Source organism: Nannobrachium achirus, assembly GCF_963921795.1.
Source record: "Nannobrachium achirus genome assembly, chromosome: 3".
NCBI lineage: Eukaryota > Metazoa > Chordata > Actinopteri > Myctophiformes > Myctophidae > Nannobrachium > Nannobrachium achirus.
This window is the reverse complement of record NC_137812.1, coordinates 29,034,560-29,060,063: the sequence shown is the minus strand read 5'-3', so window position 1 is coordinate 29,060,063 and position 25,504 is coordinate 29,034,560. Positions and strand designations below refer to the sequence as shown.

The window sequence follows — 25,504 nt, the reverse complement described above, 5'->3', positions numbered from 1 at the left end:
ACCCCGCTTTCCCCCCAAAAAGGTTAATACCCACCCAAGAACCTACCCCACCCCTCATCCCCGTCCCGTTCCCCAAGGGAATGTGTGTGACTCGATATAGAAAAAATAAAACAGGGCCTCAAGCGATGTAGACACAAATAAAACCTTGACACGAGGAGTCATAAAGGTGAGAGGAGAGCGGTGCAGGTGCCATCATTATGACCGTCAAGCCCCGCCCCCTTTCTCTCAGCGCCTCTATCCATCCATCTCTCTCCATTTCTTTCAGACAGAGAGAGAAACAGATGGATGAACAATAAAAGGAATAAAAATAGGGTAAACGAAAGCAAAAAGGAGAACAAAAGAAACAACAAGTGTAAGTGGAATAAAGGGGGGAAAACACCCCCCCACACACACACACACACATGACTGTTATGGGGAGGAGTGACGACTTTCCCCTCCCCTCCCCTCCCCCACCCTCCCTCCCTCCCTCCCTCACCTCGGTCCTTTCCTCCCATCCGTCCGTCCGCCTGTCCCGTCGTCCAAACTCACTCTAAAACAAAGTGCTGCCGTCTCCTCCCGCCGCCTGGAGGCCGTCCTGTGGCGTGGCTCCGCCTCCTCCCCCCGCCGCCACCTCGCTGTTGGCGGCTGCCGCCGCCGCCGCCGCCGCCTCCAGGGAGGCGGGGTCGAAGGCTCCGTGCTCCGCACCCAGGGCGTCCGCCTCCATCTTGACGCTGTCGGCCAGGAAGGCGGAGTAGGCGTCGCCCTCGGCCATCAGCAGCTTCAGCTTGGGGATCCAGCTCTTGCGGACGACGCGCCGCGCGTTCGTGCACATGTCCGCCGCGATGGCGTTCATCTCGCTCTCCTTGAAGCTGGGCGCAAAGTTCTGGCAGTAGACTAGAGGGGCGAGAGAGAGATGGGAGAGAGAGAGCTATTGAGCACTTTTTTTGAAGCTTGGAGGGGACATCTATTAAACGTTATTTGCACTGCTTGGACGTAAATGAGAAGAATTCTCTAGACCAGGGGTCTTCAACGTTTTCAGGCCAAGGACCCCCTAGTTGAGAGAGAGATGAAGCAGGGACCCCCACAACCTTTTTATAGATTCCATATAGTTTCATCATTTGACTGCGCAATCATCAGTGTATTTTGGATTAATGTCAATGTGTGTTTTTCAGATATTTAACCACTTGAACCGTCAATACTTAACATACTTGACTTTTCACTCTGTACTTAGTCTGCTCTTTTCCACTTTTCACCAAAGCTCTTTGCTAAAAATAGCCGAACTACAAGCTCACAACGCCTCGCAGCGCGAGGCGTTGTGAGCTTGTAGATCTGCTATTTTTGGCTAAAGTCCTCAGAATAAGGACACTATGGTTCTAGTGGTTAATATAAAAAAGGAGAAAAAAAGTTTCTATCGCACAAAGATTTGCTGGACCCCCTGTAGTGGCTCTGAGGACCCCCTAGGGGTCCTGGACCCCCTGTTGAAGACCCCTGCTCTAGACTATGGCTTGGTGTCAGCGGGACTCACACTTCACTGAATGCAGTACTCTGTTGTCCAAGGGTTTGCGACTGGGGTCGTTGGTGGAAGAGCGGATCCCTGTTCCGCAGCTGTTGGCCAGGGTGCTCCTGAGAAAGAGAGAGAACAGCACACAGTTTTAAATATACAGGACAGTCTACAGCCTGTGTAGGGCCTAAGCACTCCAGCCATGGACTTCTGATGCCAACGTCGACCAAGGGCGTTGGGTTCCTGAAAGGTTCAGGTGTGCTAGGATGAATGTACAGTACATACTTAGCTATATGAAACCAACTAATTGCACTTGTGCACTCCTATATGAGACTACAAAAAAGGAAATTTGGTGACTGGATGGACCGGATGACAATATATTATATTATTATTAATATACTGTATATCCTGACTACTTCCTGACTACTAATTGAAGCCAAGGCCGAATTGGCCCGAATCGCATGAAACAGATCTCACAGCACATGGTTGGTTCTACAGACTCCAACTTTTGCACACAGATAGCTCAGATCTTTGCCTACGTTCTTAGCTTCCCCTGCCGTTACTGTACTTGCATGATGTACAGTTATACAAAACAACATTTTCAGTAGAACCGCCGATCCAACCAATATGCCCTGACATCACTCTGACAAGGACTGAGAGATACAGAGATCCCATATATGGAGATATTTCGCACACAGATAGCTCAGATCTTTGCCTAATTTCTTAGCTATTTCCCCTGTCGTTACTGTACTTGCATGATGTACAGTTGCACAAAAGAACATTTTTTTCAGTAGAACCGCTGATCCAACCAATATGCCCATAAAAGGGGACGAGGACTAAACATCAACATGAGGACAACAACAGCTGAAAAGGACTTCTCCAACTATCTCCTTGCTTTAGGGGACGGAAAACTCACTCACAAGGACACATAAGTTCAAATCCAAATTCCACCACAACACTTGTTTAAGGATCTGAATACTCTGATTTCTAACACCTTTCCTGACCCAAAATGGATGTATCGACAAAGACAACCTTCTCAAAGGCACTGTATACACTCCTCTGAACAATGGCACCGAGAAATCATCAACATATGCTTGGCTGACTTACCTACAGAAGAGAGTCTACCTTTCAGCCGACTCAATTCAAGAGTACGACCACAAGAATTACGTGCCTGTGGAATTCCTCAATTCACTGACACCCTCTGGAATCCCTGATCATAACCTCAAGTTGAAAGTAGGCGTACCAGTCATGCTGCTTAGAAACCTGCAAGCAGGTCCCGAACGCACTCTCAAGAATGGCACCAGAATGGTGGTAATGCAAATGATGGACAGAGTCATTGAGTGTGAGATTGCAGTAGGCACAAACAGCCAGCCCCATGGCATCCCCTAAGTAACAAGAAATGTTGTGAAATAAAATGTTGTCAACCAATCATCAAGGATGATGATACATGAAAGAAGAAGAAGGGGTAGGTATTCTTCCTACCAAGAATACCTTACTATGACAGAGGTGAGCTTCCCCTCACCTTCATTAGACGACAGTTCCCTATCCGTTTAGCTTTCTCTGTTACCATCAATAAGTGTCAGGGCCAAGAGAATGAACGAGTTGGCATCTACTTGCCTCAACCTGTGTTCGCTCATGGTCAACTCTACACAGCCTTCTCCAGAGGAAAAAGTTTTCATTGTGGATAATGACAAGGGCATTACTGAGAACATTCTTCATAGCGAACTCCTTTAGGATAATGGGCATAAAGGGACACAGACAGATACAGAGATCTCCATATCAGGCATAAAAGGGACACAGGCAGACAGATACAGAGATCTCCATATATGGGCATAAAATGGACACACACAGACAGATACAGATATCTCCATATATGGGCATTAATTCACACAGGCAAACAGATGGTTAAAACGGGTCCTATGACAACAGGTAAAAAGGTGGGGCATTCATTCCCCATTTACATCGTTCCCGAGTATGCCGGTCTCCAACATAGACGCTCGGCGCCCTTTGAGCTTCTAGTTGTATTTAATGTATACATGCATATAGACAGAAGCCTTGTATCTTCCTAATCTTCATCCCCCCTCCCATACGTTGTTTTAAATAGTTGATCTTCAAATCAAAGAGGGTGGAATTTGTTTGTCTTTCCAGTCATGTGTGTTCTGCTGACTAGCAAGTACTGGTCCACTTTTACATCTCCTTAAGAGGGACATTGTGTGGGGTTAGGGACAGGGGGCTGTCTTGTGACATGAGGGTGTTATTCATAATAGTATGGCCCAACAATATGAATATTGTACACTCCAGACGAGACGCCAACACTTCATTTTGACCAGGCACTGTGTGACATTAATTGAGATAATTACAGCTTGTGGCTATAACATAAGGTTCCCCTATTTGTATAAATATGGTCTGATCTCTCTTTCAAGGGAGAAACACTGCCCTCCGTGCCCTGTGCCTGATGCACATAAACCTCTAACACTAAAGTGTCTCTGACTCTTTAAAAAAAACTGAGGTTAACCAGGTGCTCACAGGAGATAAAAATGTATTAAAAGTGTATTGAGGGTGGGACGCCCGCTGGCCTACTGGTCCAGGCGCATACCACTTAGGCATTGCCACATAGGCATGGATGCCTAGCGGTGTCGCCGGTTCGATTCCCAAACCAGATGACCTTTGCCGCGTGTCGCTCCCCATCTCCCCCCCCCCCGTTTCCTGTCAGTCTACTGTCCTAACAATAAAGGCATAAAAACCCCAAAACAAATCTTTAAAGTGTATTGAGGGTGCTTCTGGGATCAGGAAAGTAGACTTAAGGGGAGAGGAGATGTGAACATCCGAGCACTCAGAAAATGTGGAGGAGAACAAGTAAAGTTAAAACAAATAAGAATACTCTAAGAATTGCCAACATGTTTTGACCAGTTAACGTCTTCGTCAGGGCAAGAACCGTCTCTGACTACATTTGCCAACAAATGGTGACTGCTCCAGAATCCCACCACAGTCGCTGACTGCAGGTTATATTTGACCCACCTTTTCATTAACCACCACTGAGCAAAACGGTACCAACACAATAGGAAATTAACTGACCTGTGACGCATTGTGAGGAGTTGTGAGCATGTAGATCTGCTATTCTCACAATTTCTGCTTCTAATATTTGACAAATTGGTCAATGTTTAATTGGTCAATGTTTAATTTGTAATTTAAGAGGTATTTAAAAAGTCCATAAATTGTCACTTTAGAAACGTGCATATACCCTCTATAAACTTAAACTTTTACTGCTGAGTGAGAAAACAATGTTGCACATTAAGTTAATCATCTGGGGACCCCCCCCCCCCAAAATAATTTGGACCCACAGGTTGAGAACCACTGGTCTAGGACTCTCCAAAATTGCGATCAGCATTGGACCCATTAAATCTGCCATCGGTTGGGCTCTGTTCAGCACCATCCATTCAAACACCCCCACCCGTACCCCACACACACACACACACACACACACACACACACACACACACACACACACACACACACACACACACACACACACACACACACACACACACACACACACACACACACCCCCCCCCCCCCCCCCCCCCCTCTGGCCTCACCTGTCGAAGAAGGCGGCCAGCAGGCGTCTGAGCAGCACTTTGTGGCGCGTGCCGGCGCTGACGTGGCAGTTCATGAGCTGGGCGCGGGAGATGAAGACGCAGGTGCCCGTCACCAGCTCCAGCTTCTCGGCCGGGTCGCCCTCCTCGTACAGCTTGGGGTGGCAGCGGTTGCCTATCTGGCTGATGAGCTCGGCGGGCAGCGATGCCAGCTCCTGCCGCGAGCGGCCGCCCCTGCCCCGCCCCCCGCCGCCGCCCGACTCTGCCGCCAGGTCCGGCAGGGACTCCACACGCTCCCCCGCCACTGGAAGGAAGAGAGAGAGAGCTATAAAGACCTGAAAATACCTTGTCTACTAAATCCTAACGCAGCGGTAGGCAACCTTAGGCACAGGTGCCAACATTGGCACAGGGGAGGGTGATCACTGGCACAGTGGCACACTGACAGAAGTGTGAGAGAGAGGATTTATATTTTCAAATCGGATATTGTTTTAAACGTTGTAAATTAAATTGAGTCACCTAATTTGCAGCAAATTACATCCTGCACATAATTCTACATTCATTAAAAATCTGAACTTTGACTGGGGAGGGGGTCGGGGAGATATGTGAGTCTAATGATCGGTATAACAATGTCCTGACAATCAAAATATGTCAGAATTTTGATGGGGTGTCATTAAAATTGACATGGCACACTGACTATCTAGAAAATAAATACATGGCACTTAATTTTAAAAAGGTTGCTGACTCCTCCTGTCCTAATGGTTTTCTGGTGCTCAAACTTTTTTTTTGAGAGTGAGGTTTGACATTAAGACCTGAGGCCGTTTCAAAAAACGCCTTCTAAATCTTTTCTGAAAAATGAAATATGAAAATATAATATAAATATAGAATATAGAAATATAGACTATAGAATATAGAAATATAAAAAATATTTTTGCTATATACTGTACATCACTGGTTCCCAAACACTGGGTCGGGACCCATTTGTGGGTCACAGACACATTTTTATGGGTCCCTTAATATTTAGTTTCCTAAAAGGTTTTTTCAAAACATTTTCCTAAAAAGCTAAGATTCACATGAATAAAAGAAAAATGCAATGATTTTTTCAAGTAATTTCATTAATCAAAACATTCTAATAAAGGAAATTAGAAAACAAATATTTAGTAGTGAAAATAGTTTTCACTAGTTTGGGTCCCGGGCAAACGTCTAATTCCTCTTTTGGACTTTTGTGACTCTGTTTTAAGGGCTTCTTTTTTTAATAAATGAATTTATAATTTTTCAAGGATCCGCAGAAGTGCCCAAATACAGGGTTGCCTTTTTTGTTTTTGACTTTATTTACTCAGAGGAGGTTGGCTGAGCATGAGTGCTCTTTTTCAGCAACGCCCTGCTTCACATTCACACAGACACACACACACACACACACATTGAAACCTGGGAACTGCCCAGTGTACAACCACCGTCTTATGCTGCTGCCCACTGAGCAGCCCCCCTTGTTGGGGGTTCAGTGTCCTGCTTCAGTGTCCTGCTTCAGTGCACTTCAGCTGTGTTGGGGGAAGGGGGAAGCGGTGGCCATTCACCTGATCTTTCCTCCCGGTCCGGGAGTGCGAACCGGGGGACTTTTTGGTTCACAAACACGCTTCTCTAAACTTTTAGTAGCTTTTTTTAGGGCTTTTATGCTTTTATTGATAGGACAGTCGACGGTCAGGAAATGGGGAGAAAGATGAGGAGGGACATGCAGCAAAGGTCATCAGGATTCTAACCCGCGACACGCTGTCAGGCTGGCATTGCATGCCTAGGGTGTCCGGACCACCACAGGCCTAGGGTGTTAGTTTTGACCACTTTAAATACGCTCTAATCTTATAACCGAAAGCAGCCAATCTACAAGCTCTCAATGCATCCGCAGCGCATTGAGAGCTTGTAGATACTGTAGGCTACTCTCGCTGCTTCCACAGAAGACATGCAGACTTCTATGAAATCCAAACGACAGCCATGAGCTTACCCTGTGTTATGTGCCCCTATGTTGATGCTGTACATAGTCTACATACATGGTGTACATGTTGATCTTAAGCTGTACATGGTATATACACACGTTAATCCTACCTGCAGCCCCTATTTCATTCATTCAGCATGCTGTACAGTACATGTTGATCTTAACTCATTTACTTCCCCAACCCGAGAATCCAGAGAAAAAGCCGTTGATCCAGGCCGCCACGCACTGAGAAACCTGAGAATTTAATATGCTTTAATTGATATAAAACAATCAAAAATCTGATCGCCGATGGGCCGTTTCTAAGTACTCCAGAGACAGTGCTTCCGGTCCCATTTGACGGGCGGACTTAATTCAGTTTCCGGCGGAGGCGGACATAGACGATTATCGGCTTCTGATCCTGTTTGCGTTTGCTTACTGTGTAAACACAGCCGCGGCTAACTCGGCAACGGAGGCACCGATTTGCAAGCGTTTTTATTTATTTTTCTCGTTTGGAAGCTGTGAACGGCGTGCACAGCACACGCGCGGTGCATGATCCGTGCACGATGGCCACGCAAGCGCCCACGTTATCAAAGGTAATAAAGTCCGGCGGTTAAGCTGTTCTCACCTGCAGCCCCTACATTCAGCATGCTGTACATCAGGGGTCTTCAACAGGGGGTCCGGGACCCCTAGGGGGTCCTCAGAGTTACTACAGGGGGTCCTCCAAATCTTTGTGTCATAGAAACTTGTTTTTTCCCTTTTTTATATTAACCACTTGAACCCTAGCATCCATATTCTGAGAACTTTAGCCAAAAATAGCAGATCTACAAGCTCACAACACCTCGCGCTGCGAGGCGTTGTGAGCTCGGCTATTTTTGGCAAAGATCTTTGGAGTGGGAAAAGAGCAGACTAAGTACAGTGAAAAGTCAAGTTTATTAAGTATTGACGGTTCAAGTGGTTATACATCTGAAAACCCACATTAACATGAATCCAAAATACACTGATGATCGTGCTGTCAAAAAATGAAACTATATGGAATCTATGATAAGGTTGTGGGGGGTCCCTGCTTCATCTCTCTCTCTCAAACAAGGGGTCCTATGTCTGAAAACGTTGAAGACCCCTGCTGTACATGGTATAGTATATACAGTACGTGTTGGTCTCACCTGCAGCCCCTACATTCAGCATGCTGTACATGGTGTACATGTTGCAGATCTGCCTGTACTGCTCCTCGGCGCTGTCGTCCGTCAGGTCGTCCTCCTCCTCGTCGTCATGGTAACTGATGGGCGAGTCGCTGGTGTACATGCTCAGAGTGCCGGGGCTGGTGCCCTCGGGCGTGCCACCGTTGTTGTTGTTGTTGTTGTGGTTGTGGTTGCTGTTGGACACGCTGCAGACAGTGGCTCCTCCTCCCCCCCGCCCGGAGGAGGCCGAGTCCTGGGTGGCGGCGGCCGCGGCGGCGGAGGAGTAGCGCGCGGCCTTCCTCATCCCGCCCCCTCCGGACCCCCCGCCGTCGCCCCGGTTGCCGCCGTCCCATAGCCGCTTGGCCATGGGCGTGCACACCACGGAGTACGGGGAGGCCTCGGGCTGTGGATGGAGAGTCCACAACACATGGACTGGTTAACCACGTTTACACTGACTTCTACTGATGTTTATTCAAAGATACTGCAGGGGGAGGGCCCACTGGTCTAGCGGTCCAGGTGCATACCACATAGGCTCTAATGCCTGACAGCGTTTCACAGGTTCGAGTCCTGTTCCCGACGACCTTCGCTGCGTGTCTCCCCCGTTTCCTGTACATTTTCACTTGAACTATCAATAAAAGCAGAAAAGCCACATCTGCCAAATCTTGTGTGTGATAGGGACTTTATTTATTTTTATTTTTACATTAACCACTTGAACCCTCGCATCCCAATCCTGGGGGGAACATTAGCCGAAAATAGCAGATCTACAAGCAAGCAAGAGGTTTGGTGTACAGGGAGAAAAGAGCAGGCCAAAGGTGTTGATATGAGGGTTTAAGTCGTTAAATGTCTGGACACACACATTTGCATCTGCTTCATCTCGCTCTCAAATATAACACAAATATTTGTATTTATTTATTATTTACATACTTCTAAAATCAGTGTTTTTTTTTTACATAACAGATGTACAAGCTTGCAGCAGGGCACGAAGTGATGCACTGTGAGTTTGTAATTGTATATCTGCTATTTTTGAATTGCTAACAATCTAAAATGAAACATTTGCTTTCCTGGATTCAATGGGTTAAAAAGGATTTACTTGCTGCCACTAAAGAGAATATTCTGTTAGATTTGCTAGAGGTGTTGCGAATTAGCTTATTACTATAGCAACTGAATCGACAAGACTTCTTTCTGTGGATTAATATGATCCAGGGGCCGAGTACATTGATCAGAACTATGCCCATAGCAACGATCTGTTGGCAGCGGTTTGCTATCGACAAACAATAGACCACAGAATGCTGTGATTGACCAATCGCAATCGAGCACTCAACCAAGCCGTGCAATAATAGTACAATTAAGTAAGATCTACATTTTTGTGTCAAAATGTGAGACTCCTGAATATGGATTTGTTATGGCTTAAAAGGTTACCGGTATAACAAATTATGGGACTTTTAAAGTGCAATAATTACACTTCAGGAATATCGACGAATGCCCTCCCCTCCCACCAAAATGGACGTATAGTGTTCGGGAAACACTATATACGTCCAGTTAGTAAGCAAATAAATGAATCTGTAGGCTATATGCTGTAGCTGTGATGTCAACATCCCTTAAAAATCTATACTGACTGAGCCTTTAGGCACATGCATTCTGCAGTCCTGGGTAAAGGCCCATTCATACTTTGTCACTCGCTTGCAGAATACAGCAGACCTCCAAGCCCTTGTAGGGCTGCTATTTTCTGTGCTCTAAACCGTTGTGCAACCAATCATGAAAGAAGCTTAATCTACCAGCTTTTTTTTCTTTATTCTTCCTCATGGACCTACTTGCAGATTACACCGGTGTCAGTCTACTTTATATGGATTATGCGGTCGACACGCCCTGACATTTTGCACGGTATAACATACTTTTTGTCTTTTTTGTTTTTCTAGCACCTTAACTAACGTCTATGTATATCATGCACAGACAGTATACATCAGCTGTTATCTCAAGTACCATGTGTAAATAATATGTAGATCATTTATTTTCCTTCTTTGGAAATAACGTTACGATGGGAACATTTTTACATCTGTAAACCTGTGATGTGACAATAAAGCTGATTCTGATTCTAGTGGTGCTGTGGTCTGTGGAGTGAATGAGGTTCTTTGAAGCCACGCGTGTTGCCGCGTAGAGCAGGGGTTCCCAAACTTATTTGTCTCAGGGCACCCCATAAATGTTTTTTTTTAATCCAAGGCACCCTATATTATAATTTTCACTCCCAGCACCTTATATTTATAGCAATGACGATTCATTGTCGGGTGGAAACATTGTATGTCCAAAACTGTTTGTTTTGTATTTATCATCTATAAAATGTACTTTGTGTGCATGTAGATCGGCTGTTTTCACTAGTTTTGTGCGACAGTCTAGTTTTTGTACGATGAAGCAGGGCTTTGCTTTACCAAAAGACGTACACATTTGAAACTTGGGCTTTGCTTTACCAAAAGCCGTACACATTTGAAACATTTGATACAAGGTTTCTGCCCGACAGTGACGATATTTTAGTGATTATGTTGCGAGGAAAACGTTGAGATAATAGTAATTTTGGTTAGAACTTACTGAAAATACGTTTGTACTGTTTAAAATTATACTAAATATTTTTTCAAGTGTCCAAATAAATTCCAAATATTATCAAATGATCTCGCTGCACCCCTGGACTGCCGTCGCGGCACCCCAGGGTGCCCCGTCACCCACTTTGAAAACCCCTGGCGTAGAGCATCGTGACGCTGAGGAAAAGCGTGAACTGTGCTCGTTTACATGCATTGAAACCTATTGAATCTTTTTTTTTTTGCATGGTGCTTTTCGGTCCCATTTCCAAACAGTCTGATTGATTGATTTGAATGTTATGTTAAAAAAGAGATTCAAGTAAAATACAATGCATTCACTGAAATAACACATCAAGGATAAGAAGAGACGTATTTCTATTGTGGTCCTTGGTCTTGTACAGACAGACATACGGAACAACAAAGAACAGACATTGATCTGTAAGCCCACTCTAAAATCTATACAACTCTATGAACTAAAAAACTAAGATCTCTGATGAAGGCTCTTAGCCGAAACGCGTAAGCGTACATTTATTGGTGTGTGCCAATAAAGAAGTGGAAATGCGAGTACTTTGTCCTCCATTGATTTGAACTATGAGATGTGCTACCTTTTTGGGCATTTGTTCAATTCCTATTTATTTTTATATTTATACTGGATCACTCCACTGGGAAACCCCATTGTTGATGCGCAACCTATTGTTCTTTATTTATAAAACTAAGACAGCATAGATAAATAAATTAAACAGACAGCCGTGCCAGTGACGCTGGCAACAGTATCTAGGAGATTTGACCTTTTTCTTAAACAGGTTATGAATGCTGATGCTCAGTGTGACAGCATGTTCCAATTAACTGAAGGTGGATTTTTATCCTTCTGCACTTGGGCAGGTACAGATCAGCAATAGATCTTCCATTTCGTCTTTGCAGTCACGTACATTAGTCCTACTATCAGGCTTGCCTTTTAGCAGAAACTGATTTTCTGAAATGCATTTAAAAAAAATGTTTCGTCCGTTCTTCTCTGATTTCAGGAGGCGTAGTTAGTTACAGGTCTCTACGTAGCGTTCAGAGGTCGTGGAATAGTTCAGTGTTTCTCAAAGTGGATTCCAAGTACTCTGTTGGGTCTAAATTGACCCATACAAGTCTGTAACTCTGACAGTGTACAAATGGAACCAAATGGACCCTAACGGGTCCATTTGGTTCCATTTGTACACTGTCAGAGTTAAGGGAAGACCTTGAAATGTAAAAGTTTGAGAAACACTGGAATAGTTGTCCGGCGGCTTGAGAGCCCGTACCTGCTGTGGGGGAGTCTGAGAGCCTGTACCTGCTGTGGCTGTGGGGGGGTCTGAGAGCCCGTACCTGCTGTGGCTGTGGGGGGGTCTGCGGGGTCTGTGGAGTGGTGGCCGTGGCCTCCGTCTTCACCTTGGACACCAGGGGGAGGGGCGTCTGGCAGGAGGTGGGCCTGCCGCCCGCCGTGCCCACCACCCCCACTCCGCCCCCTCCGCCCACTGTCTGAGTGACGGGGCTCTGGGGCTCCGAGGGAGGGGTCTCCTCGGTGTGGAGGCCCTGGGAGTCACAGCTCGGAGACGAAACCTGGGGATACGGACAAAACAGTGGTGTAAGTTGGATTTTGAGGTATTTGTACTTTTACGATTATTTACTTTAAGTATTTTCAATACCTTTAGTTCTACTTCACTACATCTCAGGTCCAAATATTGTACTTTTATTCCACTACATTTATTTGAGCACTTTAGTTACGTTTAGTTACTAGTTCGATTTTGATTATTATTACAAAACATACATTAACCACTTCAGCTCCATAATACATTTTGGCCATTTGAAAATCGCCGATCAACAAGCTCACAATGCGTCGTGATTTTATACATTTGAAATTTTGAAATTTCTACTTGTAAGTACATTTTTAATACAAGACTTCTACTTGTAACGGAGTATTTCTGCATTGCAGTACTTCTACTTGGGAGTACTTCTTTCACCATTGCGGATAAAACTTCTGAAAAATAGCAGATTTACAAGCTCACAACGTGTTGCAATGCGACGCATTGCGAGCTTGTAGCAATTTATTTTTTTTGTTTGCCTTTATGCCTTTGATAGGACAGTAGACTGACAGGAAATGGGGAGAGAGGTGTGGAATGACATGCAGCAAACAAAGGTTGGTTGGGATCGGGAATCGAACCAGCGACACGCTGTCAGGCTACACTGAGCCTATGTGGTATGCGCCTTGACCGATAGGCCAGCGGGTGCCCCCAGATCCGCAATTTCTTAGCAAAGGGATTTGGTAGAGAGTGAAAAAAAGACTGTATAAAGTAGGTTATTTCCAGGTTCGTTTTACCAATTATAGAGGGTTTAAATCAGTGATATTCAACTGGCAGCCTGTGGGCCAAATCCGGCCCCTGGCCTGAGGAGCTTTCTTGTGGCCACATTCCAGATTCCAGGTGCAACTGCTTCATTATTTCTTACACGTTAAACATGGTGAAAACAGTGGCACATATACTTGAAATGCATTAATTACTTGAGTAAAAGTACAGTACAGATATCTTACAGATAAAAGATAAACTCTTCCATAAGAAAATAACTTGGGTCAAAGTGTTGCAGTTCACACGTAGAAAGGTATCTGGTGTTAAAATGTATTTAAAGTTATACCATGTAACTTTTTTTATAAAACAAATCTTAAAATTGTCCTAACTGTTAAATCGCTAAAGTTTTAGAACCCCCACTCTGTTATTTTCAGCTTCTGAAGCCTTCTCTTTATATGTTTTCTATGAGTTGTGAGGGGGGGAGAATTTCCCGGCAAAATGATGTCATCTCCCACATGATACACTACCGGCCAATCACAGCGCCGATCATACACCACCGGCCAATCACAGCGAGTCTTGCTGTCTCTAAAGGAAGTAGCTTCCCTCAGCAACTGTGTTTACATTGGTGAAGGAATCTTGCTTGCTACTCCCTCAATTCTGGTCTAAAAATGATGGGAGACGGCTCTACGGAATCGTATCGGCAAGGCGGAGGTGCTCGCGACGGCCGCGGTGGTCCGCGGCAACTCCGGCCAAAAAAAGCAATACCGCTACTGACCACTAGTTGAGCAGCTTCCACAGTACAGCTTTAAGTATCAAAACTACAGTATAAAGACAGATTCACTTACCTCCCGATTCGATTCGATTTCGATTCATAGGGTGACAATTCGATTATATCACGATTATTATGTTTTCCTGCGATTTTCACGATTATTGCGATTTTTCCCCAAAAATTACAGCTTTTTTATATTGAAACATTTTAAAACAATTCTAAACAATATAAAACATTAAAAGTTGAATCATATACTTCAAATCAATGCAGCCAAATAAAGTCAGTCAATCTTTCTGACATTTATTTCAGCCAAAGTGCCAGTGGTACAACATTACAACAACATGTTCCTGGTCAAGATGCCAGAAAACACAGAACAAAACAGTCATAAAAATAAAATAAAAAAATCGCTGAGCTGCAGGCCTACAGCACTGTGCTAGCTTTAGCCACACCATGACATCCTCATGACCTAAAACTGTTCCTTTAGGACCTGTACTTACTCTGACTGAAAGTGGTTATTTCACCTTCAGGTTAATTTCGCCTTAAAGAAATAAAATAATAATAAATAAAATTGGGAAAATCGATTCTGAACTTTGAAAATCGATTAATTGAATCGCCGGCATTAACATCACGATAATATAGTAAATCGATGTTTTTGCACCGGCCTAATAAAGACCTTTTTCATTGTACAAAGAAACAAAACAGCCAGAAATGTTGTCTACTTTTACTATAAATTATGTAATTTTCAATTCATTTGTTTTATTTTATATTTTTTTTCATGTAGCCATGTAGCAACAGATGAGTTTTGAGTGCAGTCCGTTCATCACATGCCATCACCATCCATTTGTAGCAACTATTTCTGAATTTTGAGAGGATGTTGTCCTTTACATCAAAGAAATAATTCTCCATCTGCAGTGCACTGTCATCTTCATCCACTTGAAGGTTTTACACAGTATGTTTCTTTAATCCTAAATAGCAGTCTGGTCTGAAAGATGGTAGAGCTCTCTACTAATGGATGAAACACATCATAAAAGCCTGTGCTTACATCAACTGGGTGCTCAGGCCTCAGACATAACTAAAATGCAAAAACCTTTCATTCATGTAAACACTTCACACAGTGTGTAGTGGTGCCTGGGAGGAGCTACACGGCAAGGAGCAAAAATGTTTCGCCTCACTCTGAGCCACTACACCTATAGTGTGCTGCAGAACAGAACAGCGTGCACACGCACCCACGACGTGCGTGCGCGTAATCAGCGTTGGAAAACATCACCAGACAAAAATCACCAGAAAACGCTGGCACTGAACAGCTAAGATTATTTAAAAATAGAGGGCACCAAGGACTGCCACCACAGACATTATCTTATGTGCATCAAAATGCACGAATGCATGCAAGTACAAAGCAGGCCCTAATATGCACTCACTCACCTTGAGGAAGAACTCTGTGCCCTTCTCCATGATCTGCTGGATCTGGAGGAAGCCGGCGGTGTACATGAGCAGGAACTGGTCGCCCACGTTCATGCTAAGGCGTCCCGTGTAGCAGAAGGCCAGGATCTGCTGGAAGCTCTGCGGTTGCACCGCCGGCGGCAGCTCCACCACCGAACTCTTCCCCCCGGCATTGAACAGGTCCCGGAAATACGAGCTGCTGGCCGCCAGCACTGCACGGTGGGCCTGGGGGGGGGGGAGTGGAGGGCTTGATTAAATGGCTAAAGATTAAATGGCTAAAGATTAAATGGCTAAAGATTAAATGGCTAAAGATGAAACAACATGATCTTTTTACTTCACGTCTAGTCTTACATGCCCTTCGGCTTCAGTGGGTCATGACAGGACCTAATTACAGGCTTAATTGAGCAGAGCAGGAACAGTGTTTTACTCCTTTCATGACTACTTTCATTGCACTGGAGTTGAATGATACAATGGCCAAAATACAGGTTAGTGAACTATTAAACAAGTGAAATTGGAAGTGATGATGCTACAAAGATGAGCAGACAAAATTGGAACTGTAACACTATAAAAATGAAGCTGATAAATGGGTACGCTCTCCTGATTGGCTGACATTTTGTCACCGAACTGAAAATGTATTTTCTGTTTATTAAAGAGCTAGAGAGACGGGAAGACTCCCGTTACTGAACAAACACACTATAGCAATTATTATGATCAGATTACAGTACTTTAACAAAGAACCTTTTGTTTAACCACAAAAATATCACTTGCCCTAATTTTAAGTAAAGCCTATCAACTACCAAAGATGTCCCTTTGAGCAAGGCATTTAACCCATAAGTAACACCACCAGTTCAACAGTTCAGTGGCCATGACTGCATTAATATGATAGAGAACAGCACTGGGGGGGAATACTAGGCCATGTGCTCAACAACCTTGGATAAATAAAGGGCTAAAATATCTTCTCTGTCGGGTGGAAACCTCATATGTCCAAAACAGTTACTTTTCAGGATTTAAATTAAAAAAAGAATAGCAGAAGTAGCAGATCTACAAGCTCAAAGTGCATCTCTTCGTACCGCGGATCTGCTACTTTTGATGCTGTAGTTTGATCAAGTAGTGCGTTCAATTACGTGGGGAGAAAGAAAAAACACAAAAGGTTTAAACATGGGGTATAAGAGGTTTCTGCCCAACGACACTAACAAATATGTATATATTATTATGGAGACCTTGAAGGCGTGGCCCTTGACGACCACCGACACGTCACAGTAGAGGCCTTGAAGCCGCTGCTCGTTCAGACATTCCAGGACGTTGTTGCCAAAGTTGGGGATCGCCATCTGCAGGGTCTGAGCCATTACGCTCCACCCAGCGCCAAACAATCTGCACGCACCGGGGAGGACACAAGAGAGCATGGGGTTAATGTCAGGGCTGTCACCCTTACAAAGGACATGGCAATAATGATTTAATTTCGTTTTTGGCATTGAACATTGAAACATATAAAAACAATTTGTTTGCCTTTTAGGCTTCGTAATCAAACGTTGCACAGTGCAGATATGTCAAATAACTGAAATATACAAAGAGATGACTGACACTGACATACCGTATATAATCATTTTATACATAAAATAATTGGAGAAATAGATGATCTACAAGCTTATGTGGTACGAATGGAGAAAACATGCATAAAATGGAGGGGAGCCAGACATTACAGAAGGGGGTTTCAATGTTTAATTCAGGCCAAGGACCCCTTAGCTGAGAGGTGGAGATGAAGCCGGGACCCCCAATACATATTGTATCAAATTGTGTTGCAGGTTAAACTTCTCAATAGATTTCATTGATAGATTGTTTGACAGCTCTATCATTTTGTAGTATTGTGTTGGATTCGTGTTAATGTGTATTCTCAGACAGTTAGCCACTTAACCCTCGAAACGTGCACTTGGTCTTCTCTTTTTTTCCCCCTACCTACACCAAACCTATTTGCCAAGAATAGCCGATCTTCAAGCGCACGTGAGCTTGTAGATCGTCTATTTTTGGCTAATGTTCTGCTCAGAATACTAGGGATGCTAGAGTTCAAGTGGTACATGTAAATTAAAGAATTCCCTATTACACAACGATTTGGCAACCCCCCTGTAGTAAATGAGGACCCCCTGTATGGGTCCATTTGGTTCCATTTGTACACATTATGAGGGTGCTTGAAAATACAAAGTTTGAGAACCACTGTCCTAGTGGACTCCTAATGTGCCATAGTGGCAAGGTAAATCAGAAAACCTGGATACCTGACATTCAGTAATTGGGTCTTATGATCAAAACAACAGGGGGTGTGACTGTCATGTAAAAAAAAGTAAATCTAAGATTTGCCACAGACAAGGACACGTCTTGAGTCTTGCCATGGGCAAATTTGTCTACGACACGTGTATGGCGTATGGACATATTGATGAACCCTGATCGGGAAGCAACGGTGAAAGAGAGGAAGGAAGAGTCGGTAGTAGCAGGTGAAGGAGGGCTGGGTGGATGAGGGCGGAACAGGCATGGTTACAAGGTTGGCGGGGGGAAGCAGAGGACCGGAGGAAGATGAAAGGAAAAAAGGGAGGGATGGCAGTTGGTGGGAGAAGAGGGGAGAGAGATGGATAGAGATGACAAGGAGGAATGGACAGAAGGATGAAAGGAGTGTGGTACTGCGACAAACAGAGCGGGATTTTAGAGGTTGGTAATGAAACGGGAAAGGGCGAGGGAGAGATGAAATTTGAGAGAGCGAGAGGTCAAAAAGAGAGGGCAAGTGAAATGTGTGATTAATTAATTAAGCCTTTCACTAACAGCTTTAATGACTGATCTATGTACCAAATCAAAGGCGATTTTTGGGTTACCAGCGGCAGTTATATAAGCCTCCTTTCATTATGTCTAATTCACTGTTAATAGGCACTTTTGTGGCTTTTGTCCTACTTTGCTGTCTTCTTTTCTCTCCTATCTGATTTAGTTTTTAAATGCTTATATAACGCTCCCATTTTGTGACTTTATCACCATTCGCAAAAAGAATAGATGTGATCAAAAGGGGAGAAGCTGTCAAACTTGCCAAAGGGAAAATAGAAGGAAAGCTTTACATTTTTTTTCTTCTCTCCTCTGGAATCAACACATCACATCAGCATGCAGTCTTTTATGTTTGTTTGTAATCAGTTGCAAATATAAGCTGCATTCTATTCTATGTGGTCCAACACGCACAAAGAGAGACTAGCTTTGTTGTCCACACGGCTACAGTGGCTAGTACATCAGTTTTTTTTAAATATACATAACAGACAGTACCAAGCAATGTCTGGTTATGTGCCAAAAAAGTTGATGACAGACGAATACAGCAGCCAACTACATACAAAGATTTAGCAGCATTTGGCTGGTAACTAGTGGTAATTTCCTAGACTGGCTGGAGTCCAGAGAGGGGGGGGGGGGGCAGATAGGAAACAATATGACAGTAATTAGACTGGTGTGCTGAGTGAGGACTCCGGAGGCTGAGTGAATGAGAAAATACTCCTAAACTCAACTTTGTGACCCGTAAAAGAGGCTCACAGATAGGGATGGGACGATTTGAACATTTCATATCACGATTATTGTGACAAAAGAAATCACGATTTACGATATTATCGCGATAATCAAAATCCATTATCCTGGGGCAGAACATTTGCCAAAAGATTGCCTATCTAGACTACAAGCTAACAACGCGCGTCGCAACAGCTATTTTTTGGCAAAGACATTTGATAGAGAGTGAAAAAAAGTCTGAATCAAGTATGTATATTATAAGTAGGTACCTTTTACCAATTGTAGAGGGTTTAAGTGGTACCGGATATGCAGCTCAGCAAATAAAAGGTGAATTGATCCCAGTGCATGACGGAGGACGATATCACGATAAATTAAATCTCCACGATACGATTATCGTGAGTGTTTTATATCACGATAAACGATAATATCGTGTATATTCCCATCCCTACTCACAGTCCTTCCACATAAACACTAGGAAAGTTGCTAAATTATTGGAGTGCATTCCTCCAACACAGAAACCGCACTTGGTTTGAATACTACAATCCCATTGAGCCATCTTCATTCAAATCAATGAAGTTTGCTTCTTTATGACAACTCATTCATTTCATTTTACTGATGGTTATGCAGATTAATGTAAGCCACCGGCCAGCAGTAAAGCCTATATAGCTACTTATATTTCATTCCAACACATTGTATTACCAATAACTGAATTTAATTTCACCTAAAATTCAAACTGTGGCCAAGCCTGTAGCATTCAGAGTTCCGCACAGTTGTATTGACCTGATATATATCCACAGCAGATCGATTCAAAACATTAACTTAAGTCCCCAAATGGATTGTATAATATATTGAATTGAATATACACTGTCGGTACACTGCATATTTGTGGTGCAGTTACACTTTGTCCATGGCTTGTGTTCATATCCAATTTTGTACCGAAATAGGCTATGTGTAAATGTCAGAGCAGTTTAATATGTATTCAAGTATATTCAACAACTGTGTGGCAATAAAAAAAAATTATTTGATTAGGGAAATGAACAAAGTTCCAGGTTTGCATTACTCTTTTCGTCTGGTTCAATCAAATATAAAATGTTTTGGTATAACCAAGTTGTTCGTTTGCAGCCAGTGTGCCGTGACGATTAATTTTACAGTAAAGAAATTGCAATAAATGTCATTAACTTCATTCTGATTCTGCCAACCATGTTGAGTTTAGTCCAACATGAATCTGCATATATTAGCACTACATAACTGAAAATGTAAAAGAAAAAGAATAAGCAATAATAAATAATTCTCCCTGCCATGGATAATCATGCCTTGCCTAAATATATCATAGCTCTCCAAAAAAGGTTTGGAATTAATGGTGTGAGCTGGGAGTGGCAATAGCAAAGCAGTTCAAGGGGCAGCTTAAGCAGTGGTTTGCAAACCTTTTAGCTTGTGACGCAAAAGAGAAATTAGACCTTTGCCTAGGACCCAAACAAGTGAAAACAGCAGATCTACAAGCTCACTTCGCGCCGTGTTGAGAGCTTGTAGATTGGCTATTTTCACTACTTTTAAACATTTGTTTTCTAATTTATGGGATTCTTAGATTGTTCCGTTATTGTCTCCACCAGCCGAAGGCATGGGGAGAGTAAAGTATGTTTTCCCCTCCGTCCGTCCGTCCGTGCGTGCGTCCTCGCAGTTTGTTACCACCTAATCTCAGTCGCCGTTGGCCCGGTCGCTGCCAAAATGAGCACACACACTCCCAGGATGCCAATTCAGAACCTCTGACCCACATTTTTCAAATGGACCTGTTCTAGCGCCACCATGAGGCAGATGTTCGCAAAACACATTTCTGTACACTACTCTTACAGATTTTGTAGAAAAGTCCTACAAATCGGTAGGCAGTATCTCGACAGTTATGTGATTGACATGGATCTGTCTGATTTTGCATATTCCACCCTGATTGGCTAAGATTGGCTTCCAAAGTTTGTAGGATTGAGCCGTTTTGAACAAAATGCCTAAAATCACAAACGAAGTGCAATTATCGTGAAATCACACAGACACAGTCCCACTAGGCAAAGGAAGAAATGCCACTTAAATGTTTTTAAATCAGCCTCATGGTGGCGCTATAACAGGCCGATTTGTGGTTTTACCTATAACTCTACCGATCAGTTTCGAACATTGTAAGCGCACTCCCTAGAGGCCAAGGAATAACCTTTGCCCTGCATTTTTCATATCTGCCTTTTATAGTGCCACCAGGAGGCTGACTTATGCAAAACACAATTTCTCCTATTATTCCTTGAGATTTTAACCAAAAATCATGCCAATCAGTACACAGTATATCTATACTAAGTCCTGTGATCAAGATGGATCTGTCCGATATTTTTTATTCCATCCTAATTGGCTAACATTGGCATCCAAAGTTTGCAGGATTGGTCCATTTTGAACAAAATGACTTAAATTATGAACGCAGCTTGTGATTACAGAGAAATCCTGCACGCACATTCCCACTCGGTCAAGGAACAAATGCCACTCCTTTCACATTGGCCTGTTATAGCGCCACCAGCAGGTCGACTTTTGCCAAACAAACTTTTGCAACAAAATGCCTCAAATCATGCATGCAGCATCACATTGTCGTTAAAGGCCAAAGAAGACATGGCAACTTTTTCACATTTAGCGCCACCAGGAGGCCACAATAATTACAGTAATACCTGACCTGGTGGAGACCTGTGCTCGGAAGAGCACTGCTTCTAGTTTATTGATGAAATTACTTAAAAATAAAAATAAAAGGAAACAAAAAATTAAGGGACCCATAAAAATGTGTCCACGACCCACAAATGGGTCCCGACCCAGTGTTTGGGAACTAGTGCTTTAAAGGTTGCTGGTTCATATATGAGACATAGCGAGAGAGGCATTCAAAGTGAATGAGTAATGTTCTCTGCTCTCTCAACAGCTACCCTTGTGGTGCCCTTAATCAGAAAAACCAGCAATTGCTGCAGTGGCTTGCTCAGTGGTAAACAATGCAAGACTGTGACTGTCAACGCTCAACTCTCCCACTTGTAAATTCATGATATAATACATTAACTAGCAGCAGTGTAGAGAGACAATCAAGTAAAACTTCCCTCAAACAAACACATAGTCAGTGGTGGAAAAAGTACTCAAAGTAAAAGTATCAATACTGCAATGTAGAAATACTCTGTTACAAGTAAAAGTCTGGAATTCAAAATGTACTTGCGTAAAAGTAAAAAAGTAGTGGTATCAAAATGTACTTAAAGTACAAAAGTAGAAAGTACTCGTTTTGCAGAATGTCCTATTTGAAGTTTTCAAGTGCAAATATTTTGAAAACAATTGCATTGTGAGCTTGTAGATCGGCTATTTTCAAATGGCAGAATGTATATAGGGTTGAAGTGGTTAATGTATGTTTTGTAATAATAATCCAAATCTACAATGCAATTAGTAACTAAAGTTTTCAAATAAATGTAGTGGAGTAAAAGTACAATATTTGGATCCAAGATTTACTGGATTAGAAGTAATAGGATTGGAAATTGAAAATACCCAAGTAAAGTACAAATACCTCAAAATCGTACTTAAGTGCAGCACTTAAGTAAATGTACTTACAGTTGTTACTCTACACCACTGCACATAGTGCACAGTCAAATGAAAACTGGCAACACAGGCAAGAGTTTCGAGTTGACAGCCAATGCCTCGAAAGTGAGATAAGATTTAAGTCTGCTTAAATTTCCAACTGGGATGTCATGTCACTAAACACCGCAAGTATAAACACGGACTACCATTTCCTATAAGGTCACCGGGTTCAAAACAACTTCCAGGCAACAGAAAGGCAGTTAATTTCCCCCCACTTGACCTTTAGCCTTTTGTCCCCATGTGCCCCATTATGTTCTGACATGAAACAACAATGCCAGCCTATGTGTCAAGATGGATAACATTTCAGTGACATCTTGTTCTTCTAGTGGTCTGCCTGGAAGGCATTTAGACATTGAGCAGTTCATGAAATGTAATCTCATTCGAATCCACACATTTTAAACTTGCTGTAACTAACACTTTGTGAAAACAGGTGTTTAATATTAAGGATAATCAATAGTATATCAGAGTCTTACACACACACACACACACACACACACACACCATATGTAGACTATACATGCATGTATATTGTATACATACATGCATGTATACTACATACATACATACATACATACATACATACAATACACACAATATAGTCTGGCCCTATATGAATGAGACAGTCTGATTACTGTCTGATATTCAATTTCCTGGTTTAGGAGGTTAAAGGTAGCCTCTTAGCAAGTAGCAGGCTAAAGCTAAGGCTAAAAGGGACATTCATGAAATACCAGCAGCCTGTACATTTCACCCATAGTTATGCATACAGAAATGCCCACCTCACAGGACAAGCACAACTTTAGAAACATAAGTATCTTGGCGACTTATACTGTAGCAGCGACACATTGACCAATGTAGCTATAATTTAGCCTCCCTTGAGCGCGATTAAACAAAAAACTTCAAACGGAATATGTTAATTAGACATTAATTAATCTCACATGGAAGTCTATAACGGAGCCAAGCCGACGTCTCGCCGGTAGCCGCCCCGAGAGAGAGACCCGACCGCCGCCAGCCAGCGGGGAGAGGAGAGGCAGTCTGGTCAGAGAGCGGACAGAGAGAGCTCCGTGCCCCGCTGTGTGCCAGCCTCAATGCCCGCTAGGATTTGGAGTCCTGGGCTGGCACGGGCCGGGGGGGGGGGCACTGCCAGACAGACAACGACGCGTAATGATAGCAACTGGAATGGATTTCCAACGGACCAGCACTGCCTTTTTTTGCACACACACACACACACACACACACACACACACACACACACACACACACACACACACACACACACACACACACACACACACACACACACACACACACACACACACACACACACACACACACACACACACACACACACACACACACACACACACACACACACAGCACCAGGGCACGAAATCTGCCACAAAAATAGTCGAGCAAATAAAATATTCAGCAGTTCAGTCACACCCCCCTCCCTCCCCTCCCTCTGTGCCAGTGCGCAGAGGCGTCAATTGGGTATGGCAAGCGTCAATTGGGTATGGCAAGCTATGGCAGCTGCCATGCCTTGGCTTCAGGGGGGAAATAGTACTATCGTGCCTGTTGCTACGGTATGGCAACATGGGCGAGGGCGCGCGTGCAAGACCTGTCATGTTGCCATACCTTAGCTTTTGCCGAACTGACGCCACTGCCAGTGCGATGTGATGTCGGGGTAGCTTGAGTTACCACCTCGTCCCCGGCCTAGCAGCAGCAACCACAGACACATACTGTACCCTCGGCAGCCACCGACATACGGGACAGACACACTGTGCTGTACCCTAGGCTATGGCAGCCACCGACAAGGGACAGACAGACAGACACTGACTGTACCCTAGCAGCAGCCACCGACAAAAGGATAGACACACGCTGTACCCTAGCAGCTACGGGACAGACAGATACACACTGTACCCAAAAAAAAAACACTTCGGCTTCGCCCCCCATCGTCCGATGTCTCATCTTTCTACCATCACAGCCATTTATCTATTTAATACATCCATTCCCCCCACATTCATATTTCACAGGTTGTTATTGTTGTGTTATTTCCACTGTGGTAAGGAGAGGTGGGGGTCTACAGTCTAGCAGCAGCGTTAGCGGCGGTGGGCTGTAATCCTTCCTCAGCTCACACCGACATCAACAGGTCATCCCGGGACACAAAATGCTCTGCAACTGTGGGCGAAGCCAGACGGATGGATCCAGCATGGCGAGAGAGGTTGACTGCTGAGGCACATCTTCTTAACCCGTTTATAACGACGACAGCACAGCACGCAATCACATCATATGATATGCATCCATCCATCTAAACTCAGTTGTTGAATTAACCAAATCCGCGATTATTGATCGTCCTCCGTTACAAACGGGCACATCAAGTCTTTAACAATGTAAAATAATAATAATAATAATAACGTTCACCTTTCTTCATTTTTTTAGTTGAGGAATGCAGAGAGAGAGAGAGGGGGAAAAGAGCGTTAAAAACTCAACAGTCACTCACCGAGAGAAAAAGCCAGCCCGCGGGCGATGACGGCGTGAAGAGTCGGCGAAGTAGTGGTTAAAGTTTTGTTGGTGCTGTCCCTACGAGCCCATCCCCCACAGCACACCTTCCCAAAAAAAAAAAAACAATAGCTCACCCCCCACACACTCCCAAAAAAAATCAACAACCCCACGAACCGATCCACGATTCGATCCGTTATAGACAGCGAGCCGCTCGCATCGCGGGGCTCCAGACGACCCCTCTCCCCCGGAACGCTTGTCCTCCGTGACCCCGCTAGACTGAAGTGAACCCGGGCAACGACTCAACTCACCCCTCGCTGTATTCCGTAGGAGAGAGCAGCGCGTTTCAATGGAGGAGCAGCGGAGCGAGCGGACGCGTTCTCTCTCTCTTCTCTCTCTCCCTCTTTCTCTCTCTCTCTCCCTCCGCCTCGCTACAGGCAGCCATTCATTGTGATGTGAATGTGTGCACACAGAGGAGACACACGCGCACACGCACAACAGAGCACACAGTGGAGAGGGAGAGACGAGGCGAGGCGAGACACGCGGAGCGCAGAGCGATCGAGAGGGGGCGCAAA

The 25,504-nt window shown here is 43.9% G+C and overlaps 1 protein-coding gene across 3 annotated transcripts; it reads right to left on the bottom strand.

Annotated features, from left to right (window-relative positions):
* Window positions 1-529: 529 nt before the first annotated feature.
* On the bottom strand, window positions 530-25,027 carry nacc1b (nucleus accumbens associated 1, BEN and BTB (POZ) domain containing b; the record flags this gene model as incomplete). 3 transcript variants are annotated; one of them, XM_080721835.1, is made up of 8 exons in its annotated part: window positions 24,931-25,027; window positions 16,514-16,664; window positions 15,276-15,518; window positions 12,129-12,362; window positions 8,197-8,614; window positions 5,077-5,377; window positions 1,505-1,602; window positions 530-873 (listed from the first exon to the last, which is right to left on the bottom strand). In XM_080721835.1, the coding sequence occupies exons 2-8, from the start codon at window positions 16,637-16,639 to the stop codon at window positions 530-532; spliced, it is 1,764 nt and encodes a 587-aa protein (XP_080577961.1). In that variant the 5' UTR covers window positions 16,640-16,664; window positions 24,931-25,027. The 3 variants fall into 3 exon arrangements, with proteins under 3 accessions (XP_080577961.1, XP_080577960.1, XP_080577962.1); XM_080721834.1 differs by lacking the exon at window positions 24,931-25,027 and adding an exon at window positions 23,369-23,503; XM_080721836.1 differs by lacking the exon at window positions 24,931-25,027 and having other exon boundaries at window positions 8,197-8,611; window positions 16,514-16,651.
* Window positions 25,028-25,504: the final 477 nt, after the last annotated feature.